General features: G+C 43.5%; 1 protein-coding gene across 3 annotated transcripts in view; it reads left to right on the top strand.

Annotated features, from left to right (window-relative positions):
- LOC131232848 (aminopeptidase M1-like) overlaps positions 1-19,766 on the top strand; it is a 91,830-nt gene that overhangs the window by 34,885 nt on the left and 37,179 nt on the right. For 2 of the 3 annotated variants that reach the window (XM_058229342.1, XM_058229339.1), the window contains 2 exons: positions 8,111-8,188; positions 9,092-9,283. In XM_058229342.1, coding sequence (XP_058085325.1) covers positions 8,111-8,188; positions 9,092-9,277 — 264 coding nt within the window. In that variant the 3' untranslated portion in view covers positions 9,278-9,283. Of the gene's footprint in view, positions 1-8,110; positions 8,189-9,091; positions 9,284-19,766 lie in introns of those variants that run through there. The other variant, XM_058229340.1, reaches the window with a different exon arrangement.

Here is a 19,766-nt window from a genome sequence, read left to right as displayed (position 1 = left end):
TTTCTATGGTCCTGTGCTACATGCTTGTAACTTTTTAACGGTCCCATGGGGGAATCGTTTAGGCCTCATACGAACCATGACACAATCTCATACTTGGAATTCATGAAACCCGTGATGAGAATTAGCAAACGCTTTGTATTTTTCATTACTTACATTAATTCACTCCCTGATCTCACTATGCAACTCATGTATGTGATGTGCAAATTCATGTGCAAACTCAGACGGCCTATGGGACACGGACATAGGTATGAGATCTAGAGGTTTCCTAAGTTCGTAGCTATGCACAACCTCAAATGGACTCATGCCTATGGACCAATTGATGTAACTATTATATGCTAACTCGGCTATAGGCAAAACAGTATCCCAAGTTCGAACGTGATCACCCACAAGACATCTAAGTAGATTTCTAAGACTCCTATTAACAACTTCAGTTTGATCGTCTATTTGAGGGTGATAGGCATATGAAAATTGAAGCCTTGTCCCTATCATGTGCTATAGTGTCTTCCAAAAATAGCTCATAAAGCGTACATCATGATCAGACACTATCGTCTTAGGTAGACCATGTAAACGCACTACCTCCCCAAAGAAAAGCTTAGCCACATTGGAGGCATTTCACGTTTTCGAGCATGGAATGAAATGGGCCATTTTGGAAAAACAGTCCACAACCACAAATACAGAATCGTGTTTCTTGATAGTTTTCGGTAAGCCCAACATGAAATCCATACTAATGTCCTGCCACGAAGTGTGGGGTACTGGTAAAGACATATACAATCCTGTATTTTGCTTCCTCTGGTTTGCCAATTGACAAATCCTGTACTACCTAACAATCTTGGCTACATCTCGCTTGAGACTTGGCCAATAAAATCTATCATCCATAAGGGCAATGGTCTTGTCTTTCCCTAAATGACTGGCTACCCCTCCTGCATGAAGTTCCCAAACTAAGAAATCACAGAGGGAGGTAGTACGGGGAATGAAGAGTCTATCGCATTTAAGTAGAAACTCATCGATGATGACAAACCCGTGACTGTCGGTCGACTGACTGTCTCATAGTGATTCATACAAATGTCCAAAGTCTGGGCATGTAAGATACTTCTCTCTCAGCCGATCAAACCCAGTCACTTCCACTCTCATACTTTGGAGAAGCACCACGCGACGACTAAGGGCATCAACAGGTTTGTTCTCAACCCTAGCCTTATGTATAATAATAAAAGAGTATTCCTGAAGAAATTGGACCCATTTAGCATGCCTAGGGTTTAGTTTCTTCTAGGAGCTGAGATAATGTAAGGCTTCGTGGTCAGAGAACAAGAAAATTCTTACGGTAATAAGTAATGCCTCCAATGGCGCAAGGACTGGACAACTGCATAGAATTCTTGGTCATAAGTGGAATATCGTTGCTTTCCTCATTCAACTTCTCACTAAAATAAGTAACTGTGTGCCCTTCCTGATTGAGCACGCCACCTAAACCTACCTCAGATGCATCACATGTAATCTCAAAGACTTTAAAAAAGTCTGGAAGGCGCATGACGGGGGCTTCGCTCATCTTGCCCTTAATCTCCTTAAATGCTTTAAAGTCAGTTTTAGTCCACACAAAGTCTCCTTTCTTGATGCAATCTGTAATGGGAGCCATGATGGAGCTAAATCCTCTGATGAACCACCTAAAGTTGTTAAGCCATGAAAGCTTCGCATCTCATGAATATTGCATGGTTCAAGCCACTCAACTATGGCCCTGACTTTCTCGAGGTCTGTTCTCATGCCCTCAGATGATACAACGAACCCTAAGAAGATAACGCTCTTTGACATAAATGTGCACTTCTTAAGGTTGGCGTATAGTTTTTCAGTTCTAAGGACCCCACAAACTTGCCTCAGATGGTGGAGGAGTTGTTCCTTTGATGTGCTATGGATAAGAATGTCATCAAAATACACCATAAGGAACTTACCTATAAAGGGTCTCAACACTTGGGTCATCACTCTCATAAATGTGTTCGGGGCGTTAGTCAAGCCAAATGGCATGATTAGCCACTTGTATAGCCCATCCTTCGTCTTGAAAGCTATCTTCCACTCATCTCTTGGGTATATACGTATTTGGCAATACCCACTCTTGAGGTCAATCTTCGAAAAGATTGTGGCACCTGCCATCATGTTTAACATATCATCAAGACGCGGTATGGGAAACCGGTACTTGATCATGATTTTGTTGATGGCTCTACTGTCCACACAGATGCGCCACATGCTATCTTTCTTGGGTGTAAGAAGTGCCAGCACGACACACGGACTCAAACTCTCCTGAATGAAACCCTTTCTGAGGAGCTCATCTACTTGCCTCTTCCGCATGCTCCGTAAGGTTCATTCCATAATGAAGAAGGTTTGGTAAAGTTGACCCAGGGACGAGATCAATGGCATGCTAGATGTCCCTCATGGCCGGAAGCTCATCTGGTAAGTCCTCTGGAAATACATCGTGAAACTCATCCATAATCGGCTTCACCTCAGGGGGTCCCTCTACACTAACCTCAGGCGTAACTTCTCTCGCGACTAAGGCGTACACCATCGAATCTAGCGTAGTCTCTCTCTCAAATTCATTGGCATTGATAACATGGAGAGACTTAGGTTGGGATTTCCTCATATCCCTTAGGTTACTCGACTTCCCATCAGTTTTCTTCTCTGCATTTCTTTTTGGTAGGAGAGGAACTAGAGATATTTTTTTTGCCTTGATTTATAAATAAAAATACATTTGAGTGGCCGTATATCGTTACATCGTGGTCAAATAGCCAAGGCCGTCCCAAAATGATGTGTCAAACATCCATAAGTAAGACGTAGCACCACAACGAATCTGAATAGGATCCAAAATTAACAGGCACGAGACATCACTGGTTAACAGGCATGGAAGATGCATCCACCCATGACACTCTATAGGGCTGAGGGTGCGGTTCAAGTTTCAAACCCAAACGAGATAAAGTGCTAGTGGAGACCACATTGGTACAACTACCACTTTCGACGATCATCTTGCAATTCTTCTCTCCACATTTTGCATAAGTGTAAAATATCGTAGTTCGACGCCAATCATCATTCTCTTTAGCATTGGTCAAGGCGCACCTGACTACTGCAAGTGGTGTGGTCTCTTCTTCTTCTACTTCCTCATCACTAGCACCATTGATGTTGGGTTGATAAACTTCTTCAAAATCGCCCTATTCATCTCCTTCTTCCTCACCATCGTCAATCACCAGGGCCTTGTTCTTTTCTTTCGAGGGACATTGATGGGTAAAGTGACCAACTCCATTGCAATTGAAGCATCGCGTTTGCTCACCTCCCCTAAAGCTAGCACTTGCTATCCCTTTTTTCCTTTAACATCTTTAGGGTTGGGCTGGGACCCAATTTGGGGTCTAGACTGACTCCCCATGTTAGGCTTAGCTCCTTGAGAGTAAGTCTTGACACTTGGATCCCGAGAGTCGTAACGCTTCAACCGGTGCCTTGAGGTAGTGTTCAATGTCTTGCACCACTTGGTACATGTGCTCCAATGTGCCAACATCATGAGAATAAAGTTCTCGTTGGATCTCAAATCAGAGACCCATCCTAAATCGGGACAATGTAACCATCGGGTCCTCAATGTCACATCGTATCATGTACTCCTCAAAGTTAGCAATGTAATGTGGTACGGTCATGGATCCCTAGCGCAAAGCTTGTCACTGGTCTAGGAGCCTCTAGCGATAAGAAAGAGGGAGATACTTTTCTTTAAGGACCTCTTTCATCTCGGCCCAATGCACAACTGGTGGTTCTCCTTTCCTTTCAATTTTACGCTCTATGTTGGTCCAAAAAAGTTTGGCCTGGCCCACCAACTTCATCTTGAAAAATCTCACTCAACGGGCATCAAATATATCATACCACTCAAATTAGTGGTCCTCGTCTGCCAACCAATCAAGGAATGCTTTGGGGTCCAAGCGACCATCAAAACTGGGAGCCTCAACTTTCACACCTTTCATGACTTCAGCATCTGGATCATAACGGTCATAACACTCCTCACGTGGTGGCGACACGTGTGCTTGAACACGGGCAACGCCTTGGCTACGACCACGTTCTCACCTATCAACTTGACCTCCAGCCCGAGATTGAACGTTTTCCCCAATGTCGGGGTTTGCCTGTAAGGAGGCCTCAAGTTGACTGACGTGGTCATTGGTCATAGTTAATTGAGTGGCAGTGGTTCTATTGTGCACTTCAATGGTCGTCAGACTGTTATTAATAGCATTAAGGGCCACAACAATCTGCTTTGAATTTATTATGGGTTGTAGACCAAAACCATGTCCTGAACGAGTAGGCATACATAAGGAAACTCTAAAAGGAAACCTTACATGTGACTCTAACATAGATGCAACACAATAATCCCATATGGCCTAGATATATATGAGGACTCAACAAAACCTAGAAAAATGACTGACTAAACTCGACAAAGTATGTTCCCTTCGTAGAATCGGTACGCTGGGGTTTAAGAGGCAGCACGCCCCTGCCCGAGGTTCGGGGCGGAGCGCCTGAAAGCTCTACAATTTTTACGATTTGGGTTAAGGGGTTCCTTGGTAAATTTTCACCACAAAGTGGGATTTTTGATAGACTGACCTATGCTAAAAACCTGCTCTTATACCAAATAACATGTGAGATCAAGTAGTAGAATTAAGACAATTAACAATAAAACACAAGCATTTCCATAATCATCATTCATCACGAATCTCATGAAAACCAAAAAAACATCATGCATAATCTTAGCCTAAGTTACCAACATCGTCACACAAAATCATTAAATAAAAAAGAAACTAGGATCTAATGGATGTAGGGGCATCCAATTAGCATAGGGTATAGTTTATTTCAAAGTAGAAAACCTAATACAACCTAGTGTAAAACTTAAGGTTTGGGTAATTTGGGAAAGTAGGAAAGTTAGGGTTTTTAGGGTTAGAGTTTCCAAAATGGAATAAAAGGGTTTTGATATAAGGATGATGGAAAATCAAAGGGGGCAAGGTGTGGTCATATGGCCAACCCGAAGGATTCACACGTTCGGCCGTACGGTCACACATGTGGCGTGAGATGAATGTGTTTAGGTCAGTTAGAGTTTGGGATTGTAGATAGGTAAAGGAAAGATGAGTTTGGGAGAAGATGAGGGCTTATGATGGAAAAATCAAATAACTTGAAGAAAATACCTGATGAAGGGGAAAAGATATGATGGTATGGGGATAGATGGAGACCTCGCACCTCCATTGATGAAGATTAGCCTCGCACCAATCTCCCTTCCAAATTGCATGGAAGTTTCTTCAAATAGCATGAAAGTTTAAAAATTACAAACACCCTGTTTTGTGAATTTTGACGAAAATAGCCCTAGCGTAACTAAAATCAACTAAAAGCACTTATAACGGTGTCCAAACATAACATAAACAAAACTAAATCCTATAATTTGATAAAATATAAGAAAAACTAGTGTGAACGATCCACCATCAATGACCCAATCATGTGATCCAACGGCCCGATCGTCACGTCTACCTAATCCAATAGTCTGGATCACTTCGTAAAGCAGCCAATGTGCATCTTCCCAATATGGGGTCTTCCAGGTGCTCGCACATGCATAAGGGATCTTTAGCACAATCATGGGTACTTGCCTAGCCACAGGGAAATCAGTGCGGCCCGCTTCCTCCTTTGATATGTACGCAAAGGTGTACATGTAGTGATGTCCTCATCAGTGGGGCACTGCTGTTGAGCTTTATATTCAAATTCTCAATGAGTTTTCTATGGGTTGGGATTGCTTTAAGGGGAAAGTCACTTCAATGGTTCAACCTACCCATACTCGGGCTCGTTTTCTTAATGAGTTTCTAGGGATTGGGATTGCTTTAAGGGGATACATCACTTAAATGGTTCAACCTACCCCATACTCAGGCTCGTTTTCTTAGGATTGGGATTGCTTTAAGGGGAAATGACGAAATGTCATTTCAATGGTTCAACCTATCCCATACTCGGGCTCATTTTCTCAAGGAATTCTCTAGGCATTGTGATTGCTTTAAGGGGAAATGTCACTTAAATTGTTCATCCTACTCTATACTCGTGCTTGTTTCACCCTTAATCGACTCCCTACTCAGGACTTTTTCATACTAAGGGACCTAGTTCTGGTGTGAACCCCCCCATCCTGGGTCACCCTTCCTACCTTGCAAATCTCCTACTTGCCTCTTGACTATACATTTGTTGTGATTGGTTGTTCTTGAGACCATCTGTTAAGATTGTTGATCTCGGACATCCTTGACAATCTCCTCACCTTTAGTGCTCATTCTTATCAACCATCACAGAGGCCTGTGTCCTAGAGACCCTTGATGTTATAGATATTTGTATCTTTCCCAACCCTAGTCTTCGCTTGCCTTCTCCAGGCACCCACGTCCAAGTCACCTTATATCTTTCCTTTTGCTTATACCATGTTGATGTTCGCAAAGGGTCATTGACCCAACCACGTGGTCTGGGCTCCCCATTGTGGCAGGAATTTGGACGAGTTTGAGATCGAGGAAATAGTGGCTTTGTTAGACCTTTTGTAGCGCTAAGTTGCCAACCCCCCTCCACGTCCAACAGAGATGGTTCAGTTTGGAGCTAGAAAGGTCAGGTAGACTTTTTGTTAGATATTTCTATTTGGCTATTCTCTCTCCTAGGCTAAGGGAATCTTGTGAGCCAATAGATTTCATTTGCTCGTACCATGGCACTGGGTTGGTTAGTCGGTAAAGGGAAATTGCTAACTATCGGCAACCTCCCTACAGAAACAAATAATGATCACAAATGTATGCATTTTTTGCCTTTCAGATGCTAATCAATGGATCATTTACTCATACACTGCCCTTTTGCTAGGGCTATTTGGAAGAGTCTTTGCAACTTATTCCATTGTTGTTGGGTGATGCCTAAGTTGATTAGGTTCTTGACGTGGCATGCAATAGGACATGGTTCTAAAAGGAGAGTTTTGTTGAATCTCACTCCTCTCGCAGGCTTGTTGTCAATTTTGGTGGAGAGCCATAATATATGCTTACGTAGTTGATCACATAGATTTGAGTCCTTACAATATATAGATCATTTCTTGTTTCCTTTGCTCTTTACTAATTAAATCTCTCTCTCATTAATAAATATATAAAAGTAAAATAAAATAAAAGGTTTTCATTGTGGCAGTTACTTGGGCCATGTCTAATCCAACTTTAGAGGAATCTCTTTCCCCGATCCTCTGAGGGATTGAATTCGACAATTCAGGATGCACTTTAATTTGATGGCCAATTCAGTAAAGGTATTGATGTCTAGGGGGTAGTTTTTGTATGTTGCTTGTTTGTGATGATTTGTCATTATACCTTTACTTTTTGGTGATGTATCTTTTTCTTTTTATTAATTAAAAAAATTGTTGTCATTAAAAAAAAAAAGTTAAAAAAATCATTACCTTACGCTTTTCTTTCTTTTCATATCTTTTTTTTTTTTCTTTTGTGCGTGTGTGTGTGTGTGTGTGTGTGTGTGTGTGTGAGAAGATATTTCTTTTCATATCATTTTGCAATTGGTGAAAAAAAGACTGACACTAAAATTAAATTTGACCTTGTCTATCAATATATTGTGGTTTTGATTTTATTCAATGTAACATGAGTGATAAGACTAAGTTCGGCTGCACATACAAATTGAATTCGAACGTTTAGTTTAATGAAGAGGAAATGACAAAACACAATGATGGTGCCCAGTATTATGAAGTGGAAATAGTGCTCGAATTGCAGTTATGTTCCTTCCAAAGCAAAGCTATGGAAATTTCCTGTGCTGACCCTCAAATGAATGCCAAGGAAATCATGATTTGGTTGCTTCCACTTTATTAGTCTAATTGCAATTCAATTTTGTTGTACATATAAATGCACCCTCAATGTTAGAAAGCGCTTGAAATATTTCTTTCTCGAAAGGATGCAACTTCATTGGACATTTCAGATAACAAAACTCTTTTTTAAAATCTTCGAAGTAATGCAGCAGTAGAGGGGAAAGGGGAAAAATAAATCAGCTCCCTTTTTTTTTCTATTTAAATAGAGGGCCTCCAAAATGCATCCATCATATTTTAATTGGTTTGACAGTTACCATTCATGGTTGAATGCAGGATAATTGGGAGCACATATCCAAGACTTGGGGCTCTGGAATTCTAATAACCCGTTCCATCAGTGCCATCGTGTCACCAGTTTGTTACCATACTCATTTCCTTTCTTATGCATTCTTTCTATCTGTTTGATATTTATAGAAGAAGATATGAGGATATCATTTTGATGTTGGCATGGTGATACATGCCAACCCTGTCATTGCGTCCCCAATGATTTATTTGAATGAGATAATATCCGGTGAATATCATATCACTAAAAAAAAATTGCCGGGGAATGGGGATGCAATACAAACTCTCTTTTCTTTTCTTTTTCTTTAGAAGTTTTACAAGATATGACAAGCAGGGACCGAACCCTGGACCACTCACACACACACTACATTGTCTCTACTAGCTCAATTAACAAGCCGACGATGCACTCCCCCCACTATTATGTAGCATGTTTGATGTATAAAGATGCTCCATTGCTCTCCAAGCACTATAAGTTACATTGCTCCTAGTTGCATTAGGACACTCGCACTTCTGATTCATTGATCCGGACTATTCTTTATGTCCAACAGCTTCTTATTGGCTACCATACAATCATCACACAATTTGACCAATACTACCCATTAGATCAATGGCCTTTAATATGGACGGTCAAGATCTTTTATACAAAATATGCCCAATTAACAATTTGATCCATCCATTTGTTAGGGTCCATATGGATTGCTTATGTTTCTAAAGAATCACTTTTGTTAGGCTATCATAATCATCTTATCCATAGCCTGGAACAAGGTTGGCTATTGAAAATAAAAGCCAAATCAAGGATGGATTGGATCATCCAATTAGTGCTGTTTTTGCTTGGACTGTTCAAGTGAACCGATGCAACTGGGAGCACTAGAGCATTTCTCTTTGATGCATGTTGAAAAAGTTGTCTTTTAGTAGCCCCCATAAAACTCTACAAGAAATTAACCTCATTGGTCTCCTACTTTCCAATGTTCTCAGTTTTGTTCAGACGATAAGGCAGATGAAGTCGAGGAATTTTTTGCAAGGCGAATTAAGCCCTCAAGGGGTAGGACTCTGAAGCAGAGCATTGAGCGAGTTCGAATCAATGCCAAGTGGGTCCAGAGTATAAAGAGTGAGAAACACCTGGGGGAGGTTGTTAAGGAGCTAGCACACCCGAAGTACTAGAAAGAGTGATGCGGACACCAGGTCATTCAAAATATATCAACGAAGGAGGCGTGCATTACCCGTGTCAATGTGGTTAGATGACGGATACGGGTCGGGTCTCTAGAGGTCGAAGACCTTACACATGTGTTCGTGACATGTGTAAGTTGCTTAGATGAGACATTTGGACCATTGGATCGCGAGGAGGGTGTGATCAGACCGTTGGATCATCACGACCCACCTTCATTACACCACCTTCACGGCACTATCATCGGAGGCCATTGGGCATCTTAAATTTACATTTGGTTTATGAACATTTGAATTACTTAAGTTTTGAGATAGTTTGTGCACAATTCATGTGAATTTCCTTTTTTGTTTTGAAACTTTTTTTAGTAGGGGTATTTTGGTAATTTCATGTAATTACGATTTTATAAGGGTTGCTCTAAACCCATAGCAGGTTATGTGATATTTTATGAAAAAGAAAAAAGAACTGTTTGCTTCTGACGATTTCGTCTTTGACTTCTAATGATTGGAAGAGGGTGTGAGGCCCAGGTAAACGATTTCTCATCCCCTACTTCTTTCTCCTTCTCTCTTTTCTCAGGGTAATCTTTTCTTTAACCTCATTCTCTTCTTTTTCTCCTAAAACCTTTAGATCTAGAAGTCAAATCTTATTTCTTCTTTTATCTAAATCATTAGATCTCAAAAGATTTTCATCTCCCACATAAAACCCATCACCTAAATCTAAATCTGAAGAACCACCAATTCTTTTCTGAATTTTCTAGATTTCCCAATCCAGGAAATTCCTATTTTTCTGGACTAGAAAATCCACTTGGATCGTTAAACAGACCTATTGCAAGACGAAAGTTCTATCTTTCGCCGGATCCAACTAAACTCATATTTTAAGATTCAATACTTCATGTTTGTGATGGATAGCCATAATCAATACTATATTAACCTTATTTCGTTCTTGTTTTATGATGTATAAGGCTGATATTTTATTTGTTTTTTTTTTTTTTACATTGCATAAATCTACCCCTTTCATATACCATGCTCATTTAAGGTTGTATTAGGTCCTCCTACATCAAATTTTGGTATCGGAGCCAGGTTTCTTGCATTGGGTCGTCTTAGATCGAGTTATCAAGAGTCTAGATTTTTATTTATTTATTTATTTTTTTCTAGGGTTTCATGCATCGCATATAGAGTCTAGATCTGAAATTTTCATATTTGCACAAAAAAAAAGAGTCTAGATCTGAAATTTTCCACATTTGCATCATTCTAAAGGTTAGGATCATTGGTGTCCATAGCCTTATGTCAAAACAATCTTCTAGAGTCGTGTTTTAGGAAACCTAAGTTGAGTCTTATTGTGTATGCCCACTTGGACTGGTAGAGGATTTGGTCTTCACCTGATTTTCAAAATAGAACAGTTGACTGAGATGCTGAACACGATTAACCAACGTTTGACCACCATTGAGGCACAATCTAGGAACACGAATACCTGTATGAATTAGATAGAAACGTCCCTAAGAGAAATCTTCGACATTGGAGGGGATGAATAGTCTCACGTAGGGGGAGTAGTTGAGGAACGGGTAGGAAATCGTGGTAGAGGACGTGGAGCACGTGACCAAGGGGTAGGACGTGGAGGGGCGTGAAATTCGCAGCCCGCCGTCGAGTATCAAGACCGTTATGATGTCGATGAGAGGGTCTTAAAGAGTGTTAAAGTAGATGCTCCTAGTTTTGATGGGCGTCTTGACCCAAAATCATTCTTTGATTGGTTAGCAGATATGGACCATTATTTCGAATTGTATAAGATGTCTGAAAACCGATAGGTGCGGTTTGTGAAAATGAAACTTGTGGGTCAAGCTAAATTGTTTTGGACAAATACAGAGCGTAGGATTGAGAGATCAGGAGGTGTCCCAGTCACGCATTGGGTAGAGATGGAGTTATTAAAGGAAAAATATCTTCCTTTCTCTTACCGTCAAAAGCTCCTAGATCAATGGCAAACATTACGCCAAGGATCTATGTCGGTTGTAGATTACATCGCAAAATTTGAGGAGTATATGATGCGGTGTGATATTCAGGAGGATCCCTTAGTGACGCTGGCGCGTTTCAAGGTGGGTCTTCGCATGGATCTGCAGCGTGAGCTTATGACCCATGCAGTGAGTGACTTGGATCAGGCTTACCAAGTTATACAGGAGTTAGAGCTTTACCTAAAGTCTCCTGTCACGAGGTGCTTTGAGTCCTGAGACTCTACTGTTAGATCTGGTTTTCAGGGAACTAAACCTAACATTGGAAGTCAGCCTAGGGCACAGGCTAGTGCACCGCCTAAGCCTAAGGATGATAAGGGAAAAGGTGTCCTTGGTGCCAATCCTGGCAGTGGTAGTCACTTGAGATGTTATGAGTGCGGATGTACAGGTCATTTTGCATTACAGTGCATGGCAAAGACTCGTGGGAAAGCCTTAGTCATAGACGAGTCAAATGCAAATGCAGATGACATGGGTGATTATGAAGTTGAGGAATATCACCCAGATATAGGTGCTAGTGATTATGAAGAAGAAGAACCAGAGACTGCACTACTAGCTGTAGTTAGATGTCCTTTAACGCAAGCCAAAGAGAGTGATGATTGGCGCAGAAGCACAATTTTCTACACGTTTATCAAGAGCGGTGACAAAAATTGTAAATTCATCATAGATAGTGGTAGTTGCACCAACGTGGTCTCAGCTAGCACAGTCACTCGTTTGGGTTTGAAGCCCATCCCTCACCCTCAACCCTACAAGGTTTCTTGGGTCGACACGTTTTCTATGCCTGTGTCCTAGTAGTGTTTAGTCCCCATCCAAATCGGTTCATATCAAGACATGTTGTGGTGTGATGTTTTACCTATGGATGTAGGTCACATCATTCTAGGGAGGCCGTGGTTATATGATAGAGATGTCACGATTTTTGGTCACTCGAACGTGTGTACATTCACGCATGAGGGCAAGAAAATCAAGATTAATCCGTTGCCACCTAAGAGCCACGTGGACAAGGCTAGGGATGTGAAAACGAGTAAGTCAATGATGTGAGGAAATCTATTCCAAAGTCTCTACATATCATAAATGCAAAAGAGTTTGAGAAAGAGACAGAGGATGATTCAACGGTGTACGCCCTAATGGCTAGGGAAGTTACACCCGAGGTTCATGTAGAGTTACCCCCTGAGGTGACTTCGGTTCTTGAGGAGTACAGTGATGTATTCCCTGAGGATTTACCGAATGCGCTTCCACCTATGTGGGACATCCAGCATGCTATTGATTTCGTCCCGGGGTCTACTTTACCGAACCTTCCTCATTACAGGATGAATCTTGCAGAGCATGCGGAGTTGCATAGACAGGTAAATGAGCTCCTGCAAAAAGGTTTCATTCGTGAGAGCATGAGTCCGTGTGCTGTACCAGTGTTATTAATGTCAAAGAAAGATGGTACGTGGCGGATTATGTGGATAGTAGGGCCATTAATAAGATCACAATCAAGTATCGGTTTCCGATACCGAGGCTTGATGATATGTAAGACATGATGGCCAGATCCACCATTTTTTTCAAGATCGACCTTAAGAGCAAGTATCACTAGATACGCATACGCCCAGGAGATAATGTAACGTCTCAAAAAAATCCGTACAAGGACCCGAGTGCCACCTCAGGCAGAAATCGCACAGGACCAAATCCTTTAAAAATTAAGCGAGAAGTGACTAGCGCTAAACTAGAGTGCTTGTGAAATTAGCACTAATCGCTTTAAACATGATCTGCAAGACCTAAAACGTGCAGAATCACTGACGCTACAATACCCTGAAATCTATAATCCATCCCTAAATCCGGTTGCTCTCGGGAGCACACCGAAACTCCGTATCGGACCTGTACCGCACGTCGAAAGTCCAATAACCGCGAAACTATACAGTTATGGCCGCATTACTGGACTTGGCAACCCCTTTAGAAATCAAGTCTTAATTGTGTCTAGAAATGCACAACTTGAGTCCGGAGCAAAGTATGTGAGAAATGTGAATGTCTTTATAAATGAAATCCGAACTTAAGTAATCTGAGTTGTGTCGTTTGCGGGCCAAATATAAGGATTCAGACCGTCAGAATCTGACCCAAATACACCTTTGGATCAGGAGAAATGTCTCATACATGTCGATGCACTTGTGGCCCTGATCAAGTGCCGGTGACCGTTAAACTGAAACTGGCCGCCACGGCTGATCTGTAAACCCGATCGGAATGAAAACTCAGCCTGACCTAGATCCATGGTCAGGGAACTTAAGTCCGACCACACATGGGAAAGGGGTCACCAGAAGTGCTCCGTTGGGCTGAAACAGATGCCCTTTGGATATAACCTAAGTATATCTTGGCCCTGGGGCCATTTCCATCAGTCCTGGGCCTATATAAGGACCTTAAACCCTCTCTCTCTCTCACCTCATACGAATTTGAGAAACCCTATGGGAGAGAGGAGAGAAAAGAGAAGGAAAAAGAGAGAAAGTGAGAGTGAGAGTTGGAGATTCTTCTTGGGATTCGATCCCGCTATTCCACGCACTCAACCACAATTCCTGTATCGCTATATAGGCGAATCCGATTCCGTTCTCAGGTAAGAAAACCTAAGCCTAATCTGTTGTAGGGTTTTAGATAGTGTAAGTTATGAAATAGCTGACCTAATTCATGCTATAAGTTGTCAATCCGCTATTGACAAAGGCTAAGTGTCTAAAACGAATCCGTTACGCGTTTACCGGCGTAAGGTGTGGACTATAAACGTATAGGTTATGGTTTTCAAGGCTTTCAATGTCGACTAATGATTTATTATTAACATGGGTGCCATTTCACATGCCTAATGCGTGGTCTGTTTCGTTTTACATGTACATACGAACTATGTCGAAGTAGTGCATTTCATGTGTTTGTTGAAATGTTTGTATGAGTATGGATTCTGGATATAGATTTGCCATGATTAACTGTTGTAGACATATGGTAGAGGTATACGTGACAATTCCTTAGTGAAAGGATTTGCCCTAATACGCGTTATCACCAATATACGTCATGTATGTTGGAATATGTAGTCTAAGTGTTTGTAGAAATGTCTGAATGAACAAGTGTGTAGTAAATTGTACTTTATATGGGCATTGAGAAGAGATTCTCAACTACCTTAATGATGTGTATGATTTCCTCCATGTAACTTATATTCTTTGTCTGTTTTACTTAGGGACTGCATATGTGTGAATTCATGTTTAAGTTGAAATCCATCAAATGTTCACAAGCTTGTATAATTGGAATTGTTGATCCATTACTGCTCTGATTATCTTGTATGATTATCTGTTATAATTGAATGTGTTTGGGACTACGGAATAGTCCAGGCAATCGGTAACAGGCATTGAATAGGTGGCTGAGGTTGTTTCACCACATAGGACGTGATCGATGAATCCGAACCGTACTTAGGATGGCGGCAGTGGTTAGGCCACACGGAGTGCTTACACACTTCATGTCGATCAACTCAACGTGCGCTCGTACTAGTCGAGCTTGTCAAGTAACCCGATTGAGCCGATGTATGTTCACCATGTATGGACGCTACTGCTTGAATCTAAGGTACCAAACTTACCCGTGAAAACCCCTTTAACCTTGGTACTTCAATCCGCTAAGACTCATGAGCCGGGCATGGTAGTATGGGACACCGTGGTCGAGCTGTCGGCCTACGCTGGGGTGACGAGCCTCCCCATAGTGTCCAGTGAGCAACACAGCCTTATGAGCCGAATACGGTGGTATGGGACACTGTCTTCGAGCTGTTGGCCTACACTGATAGGTGACGAGCCCTTTGTAGTGACCTCGAGCGTACGCTAAGACTACGTAGAGGCGACGAGCCCTTACGTAGCAACAGGAGTACAAACTAGGCCTGCACTAATAAGGTGACGAGCCCTTTGCAGCGACCTAGAACCGTAACATCGTATGAGAATTACTAGAACTGATGACCTTAGAATAGATCATTGTTTGGGAATTGATATAAGGGAGGTACCTTACCTTCCCAATCCTGCTGTATGAAAAGGACTAATAAGAACTTGGTAATCACGATCATGCACTGCACTGCATGTGCCGTTTGGCGTTGGGCAGAGCACAGAGGAAGTGACTGACATGTGCGACCGTTAGACGAAGATCGCAGAGGGAGTGCAGACGAGGGCATGTATCATTTCTACATATCATTCTTGCATTAATCAGAGTACTTGGGGATGTTTGATTGTATTGTCTTATCATTATTACTTGACTGAATTGAGAACATGTTAACCTTTGCTTTATTGTTCCACTGAGTTGATCACTCACTCCCACGTTACGGGACGGTGTTTTAAACACTAACCAGACTCTGTCTTAGTTGCAGATGGAGACCTGACTGATGAGGCAGAGGCGGACTTCGCAGACGATGGGGATGCTTTCTCATATATGCAGTATTCAGGCGGGTTCATATAGACCGTTCTGATCGGCGGGGCTTCAGGGTTATACTTGTAGTGGACTATTACATTTTTGACATTTTGTATTTTGAAGCAATACATGTAATTATTGACCTGTTAAGGCATACATACTTTGGAGACTTATACTGATTTGTAAGGTTATACATATTTGAGTCAGTCTTCCACTTGCGTATTACAACTGTCCGTGGATTATGGTTTGCTGATTTGGCTTAATCTTATTCATGTTTTGTGCACTAATACAGACAATATTTAATCATCATTAAATATGTTACATAAGTGATGCGTTGGAACTCGGGAGTTGGACTTCTACTCGACCCTCGATTTTCAGGGCGTTACAAGTTGGTATCAAAGCATGATTTGGATTAAACTGGACCTGGGTTATGGTCACACGACGTACGCTGACGCATTTAGACCTAGGTGGGTGCAAGAAAAGTGTAGAAACAAGCTTAAGTTATCCAGTTTCGCCAATTAGCAAAAGTTACCGAAAACGATCGCTGAGATCGGGTTCATGATCACTTGAGACGACCTCGGACCACTTCTAGACCGTCAATCGACGGGTTTATATCATGATTTACCCAATCCCAGCCTTTAACAATCGAGAATACGAAGTTACATCAGAAATTACTCGAAATGACCCGAAACGACTCAAAATGGAGTCGGGGGCCAAACGAAACACTTCTAGGGGGACCCAGGGTGGGTCCCACATGTTTTTAGGGTCTAGGGGGCAGGAGGACCTCGCCCCACAAGTGAGGCATTGCCGAAATATCCAGAGACCGGCGAGGACCTCGCCGGTTCTGTGAAGACCTCGCCGGTTCTGCGAGGCCTCGCCGGCTGGCAGGCCTGGCCAGGCGAGCCGGTTCGGGCCGATGCTGCTCGGGCGTTGTATGGCCCACTGATGTGTGTTGGGTTGATTTTAAACCCTCCAAACACGCCCCCCCTCTTCATAACCTACCCCTCCAAGCTCTCCTTTTTCTTTAAAAACCTTCGTTTCTCTCTCAAATCTCCCCTCCACTCACCCATTTCATCATTTTCCTTCAACACACATACCCCTCCACCGTTTCCCATCAAAGCCCTCTCTTATCTCTCTCTCTCTTTTCCTTCAATTTGAGTGCACAAATCTCTCATTTGTGTCTCACATACCTTCAAGTTCAACAACACATCCTATTTCCACCCATCATTCCACTCCAATGGCTCTATTCGAGCTTGTGACGACTATCTTCTCGATTTCCACGCTTCTCTCTCATGGGGAAGAAGAGGACTCCTACGGATGAGGCCGGGCCTAGTCGCCTTACTCGTTCAAGGAGGCCTAGAGGCGCCACTACTAGTGCAAATGTTGATCGGGAGATAAGGACCAAGAGGGAACTTGATCCCCAGGCTCCCCTCGAAAGGATCCTCCTGACGGATATGTCTCATGGGAGATTTCAGGGTCGCAGGGTCCTCTTTGAAGCTCATGTGGATGAGAGGCTCTTTGAGCAATATCTGGTGATGGACCGCCTGGTCGAGGCCGGGTGGGGTCCTGTATTTGAGGGTGAGTACCGTGCAAATGTGGGCACAGTCCGAGCCTTCTACGCCCACATTCGAGAGCCTACGTTAGAGCCCTTGTAGTTCAAGATCTCAGTAGGCAGAGATCGGGAGGCCACATTGATGCTGGGTTGATAACTCGGCTTATGAAGATGCCGCTTGGCGAAGTGCATGCAAGCGAGAAGAATTTGAAGAGTGCACGTGAAAGGGATTGCAGCACGCGATTCCTTTGCGGACAACTGGCCCGCTGGAATCCAAACAACAGCCTCCTAGTAACCAATATGACTGACGACTTCTGCCTGCTTCACCATATCTTCACATACAACGTGTACCCCAGGTGGAGCAACCGCAGCGAGTGCACCTGTCTGATGGTAGATTTCCTATACCAAGTAAGGCAGGGAGAGAAGTTGTGCGTGCCTACGCACGTTCTGTGGCAAATAGTTCTTACCACATGCTCCACTAGAGCGTCTGATTCGCTCCCATTCGGCCGACTCATATGCAAGATTGCACGTGAGTTTGGTTATAGACTTGGGGCCGAAGTGCCGGTGCCGACTCATTACATCAACGAAACTACTCTCAATTAGATGGAAATTGGGCCACGACAGCGGCAAGCCCGACTCGATGAGAGTGAGGACGAGACGGCCAGTGAGGAGTATGAAAGCGAGGAGGAAAGCAGAGAAGAGATAGAAGAAGAACAGGAGGAAGAAGTGGAGGCTCAGGACACAGATGAGAACTCCCCTCCTACGGCAACGGAGCATGACCCTGATCGGGCTGCTAGGGAAGCCCGTTTAGCTCGACTTGAGGAGGGCTAGGCTGCCCTGCGACAGGAGATTATCGATGTCCGGGCCCTCGTGAAGCATAAGTTTAAGAAGGTGACCCGCACCTTGAAAATTATCCTGTGTTGCCTGCAAGATAAGGGCGCCCCTCCTCTGTCGCCAGACTCGGATGTCTAGTCATCCTTGCTGTCGTCCTGTAGTTTATCTTGTTGCTGTTTTAGAATATTTGCGTTTTAATGTTTAAGAGCTTAGTAGTATCGTAGGTAGATAGTGTGTTTGTGTTTGTTAGTTGTCTTAATGTTTGCATTGTTACTTATAATAGCTCATATGCGTTTCCTGTCATGATTCATGTAATGTGTATTTCATGTATTGTAACAATTTTGGTAAATGAAATGCATGAAGTTTCTTTAAACTGTGTGTAAATACTATGTGGTTGAGGTTGTGGGCATGCTGAATCTGACCTAGGTTGCACCCTATGTTGTATATAGGGAATGTCACCTAAGGCCATACAGAGTACGGCACGGCTCGCTCTTGGCGATTCGTTTAACAGAGCACCTCCCCTAAGCGATAGCCATATGGACCCCAATTCGGGCCTGTCTCCCTTTGACACCATGCCGGACTCTCAGTCGGCCACTGGCCCTACTAATGGGCCTACACCTGTTGTGCCACCGGTTCCAGAGTAGAACCGTGCGTCCTCTTCGACGCCATCTATACCTCCGACGGATCCCCCTACTGATAGGTTGGATCAGATAATGTTGTTGATGCAGCAACAGCAGGTATAGCAGCAGCAGCAGCAGCAACAGTTTTTAGCCACCATGGCGGGGATTTTTGCCCAGAGCATGGGTGCAGCTCCGCCTGCTCCATTTACGCCCCCTGCTGGGAATGCAGGTGCCAGCGGCCACCTTGAGCGATTCCATCGCTTACGGCCCCCCACCTTTGCGGGTACTCACAGACCCGAGGAGACCGAGTATTGGCTTGACCGCATCTCGAAGATGCTAAAGCCACTGCACTGCACAGAGCCCGAGCAGATGGAGTTGGTCACCTTCATGTTTGAGGAGGCCAGCTTATGGTGGGATAGTGTCCTCCGTACTGTTGCGGTCGGACGCATATGGACGTGGACAGATTTTGAGACCCGCTTCCACAAGAAATACTATCCCGTCACCTATCGCCACGAGAAGAAGAGTGAGTTCCTTCGCCTTCAATAGGGAGGGATGTCAGTGGCAGAATATGAGAACAGATTCACGGAGTTGGGCAGGTACAACCCGTTGATTCTGGCAGATGAGCCGATGCGTATGCAGCGTTTTTCTGAGGGCCTGCGACCAGATATTCGCTTGAAGATGTGCTGCGCTAGCATACCTAGCTATGCTGAGCTAGTGAGCATGTCCATGAGAGCTGAGCAGGACGGAGACAGGCAGTCCCGTATGCGAGCACCGATGGCTCCTAGGCCGCGACCAAAGATTCAGAGCAGACCATTCCTCGGGAAGAGGCCGCAGGAAGATTCGCCGCCGAGGCTGATGGCTTCACCTGCCCTTGTGAGGCGACCTGATATGTGGTGTGCCTACTGCAAGAGGCTAGGCCACACAGAGGTGAACTGCTTCACCAGGATAAGGGATAGTGGCTTCTCACCGCCCCAGAGGGTCAACCGCCAGCTTCCCCAGGTTATATCGGCACCACCTCTACGCACGGCACAAGCTCATCCATCATTTCGGCCACCCGTACCTCGATTTAGGCCGCCTCAACGGCCTATGGTACCTCA

The sequence above is a fragment of the Magnolia sinica genome, chromosome 18 (genome assembly GCF_029962835.1).
Source record: "Magnolia sinica isolate HGM2019 chromosome 18, MsV1, whole genome shotgun sequence".
In the NCBI taxonomy this organism is placed as follows: domain Eukaryota; kingdom Viridiplantae; phylum Streptophyta; class Magnoliopsida; order Magnoliales; family Magnoliaceae; genus Magnolia; species Magnolia sinica.
The sequence above is the reverse complement of the archived record's forward strand: the minus strand, read 5'-3'. Positions and strand labels throughout refer to the sequence as shown.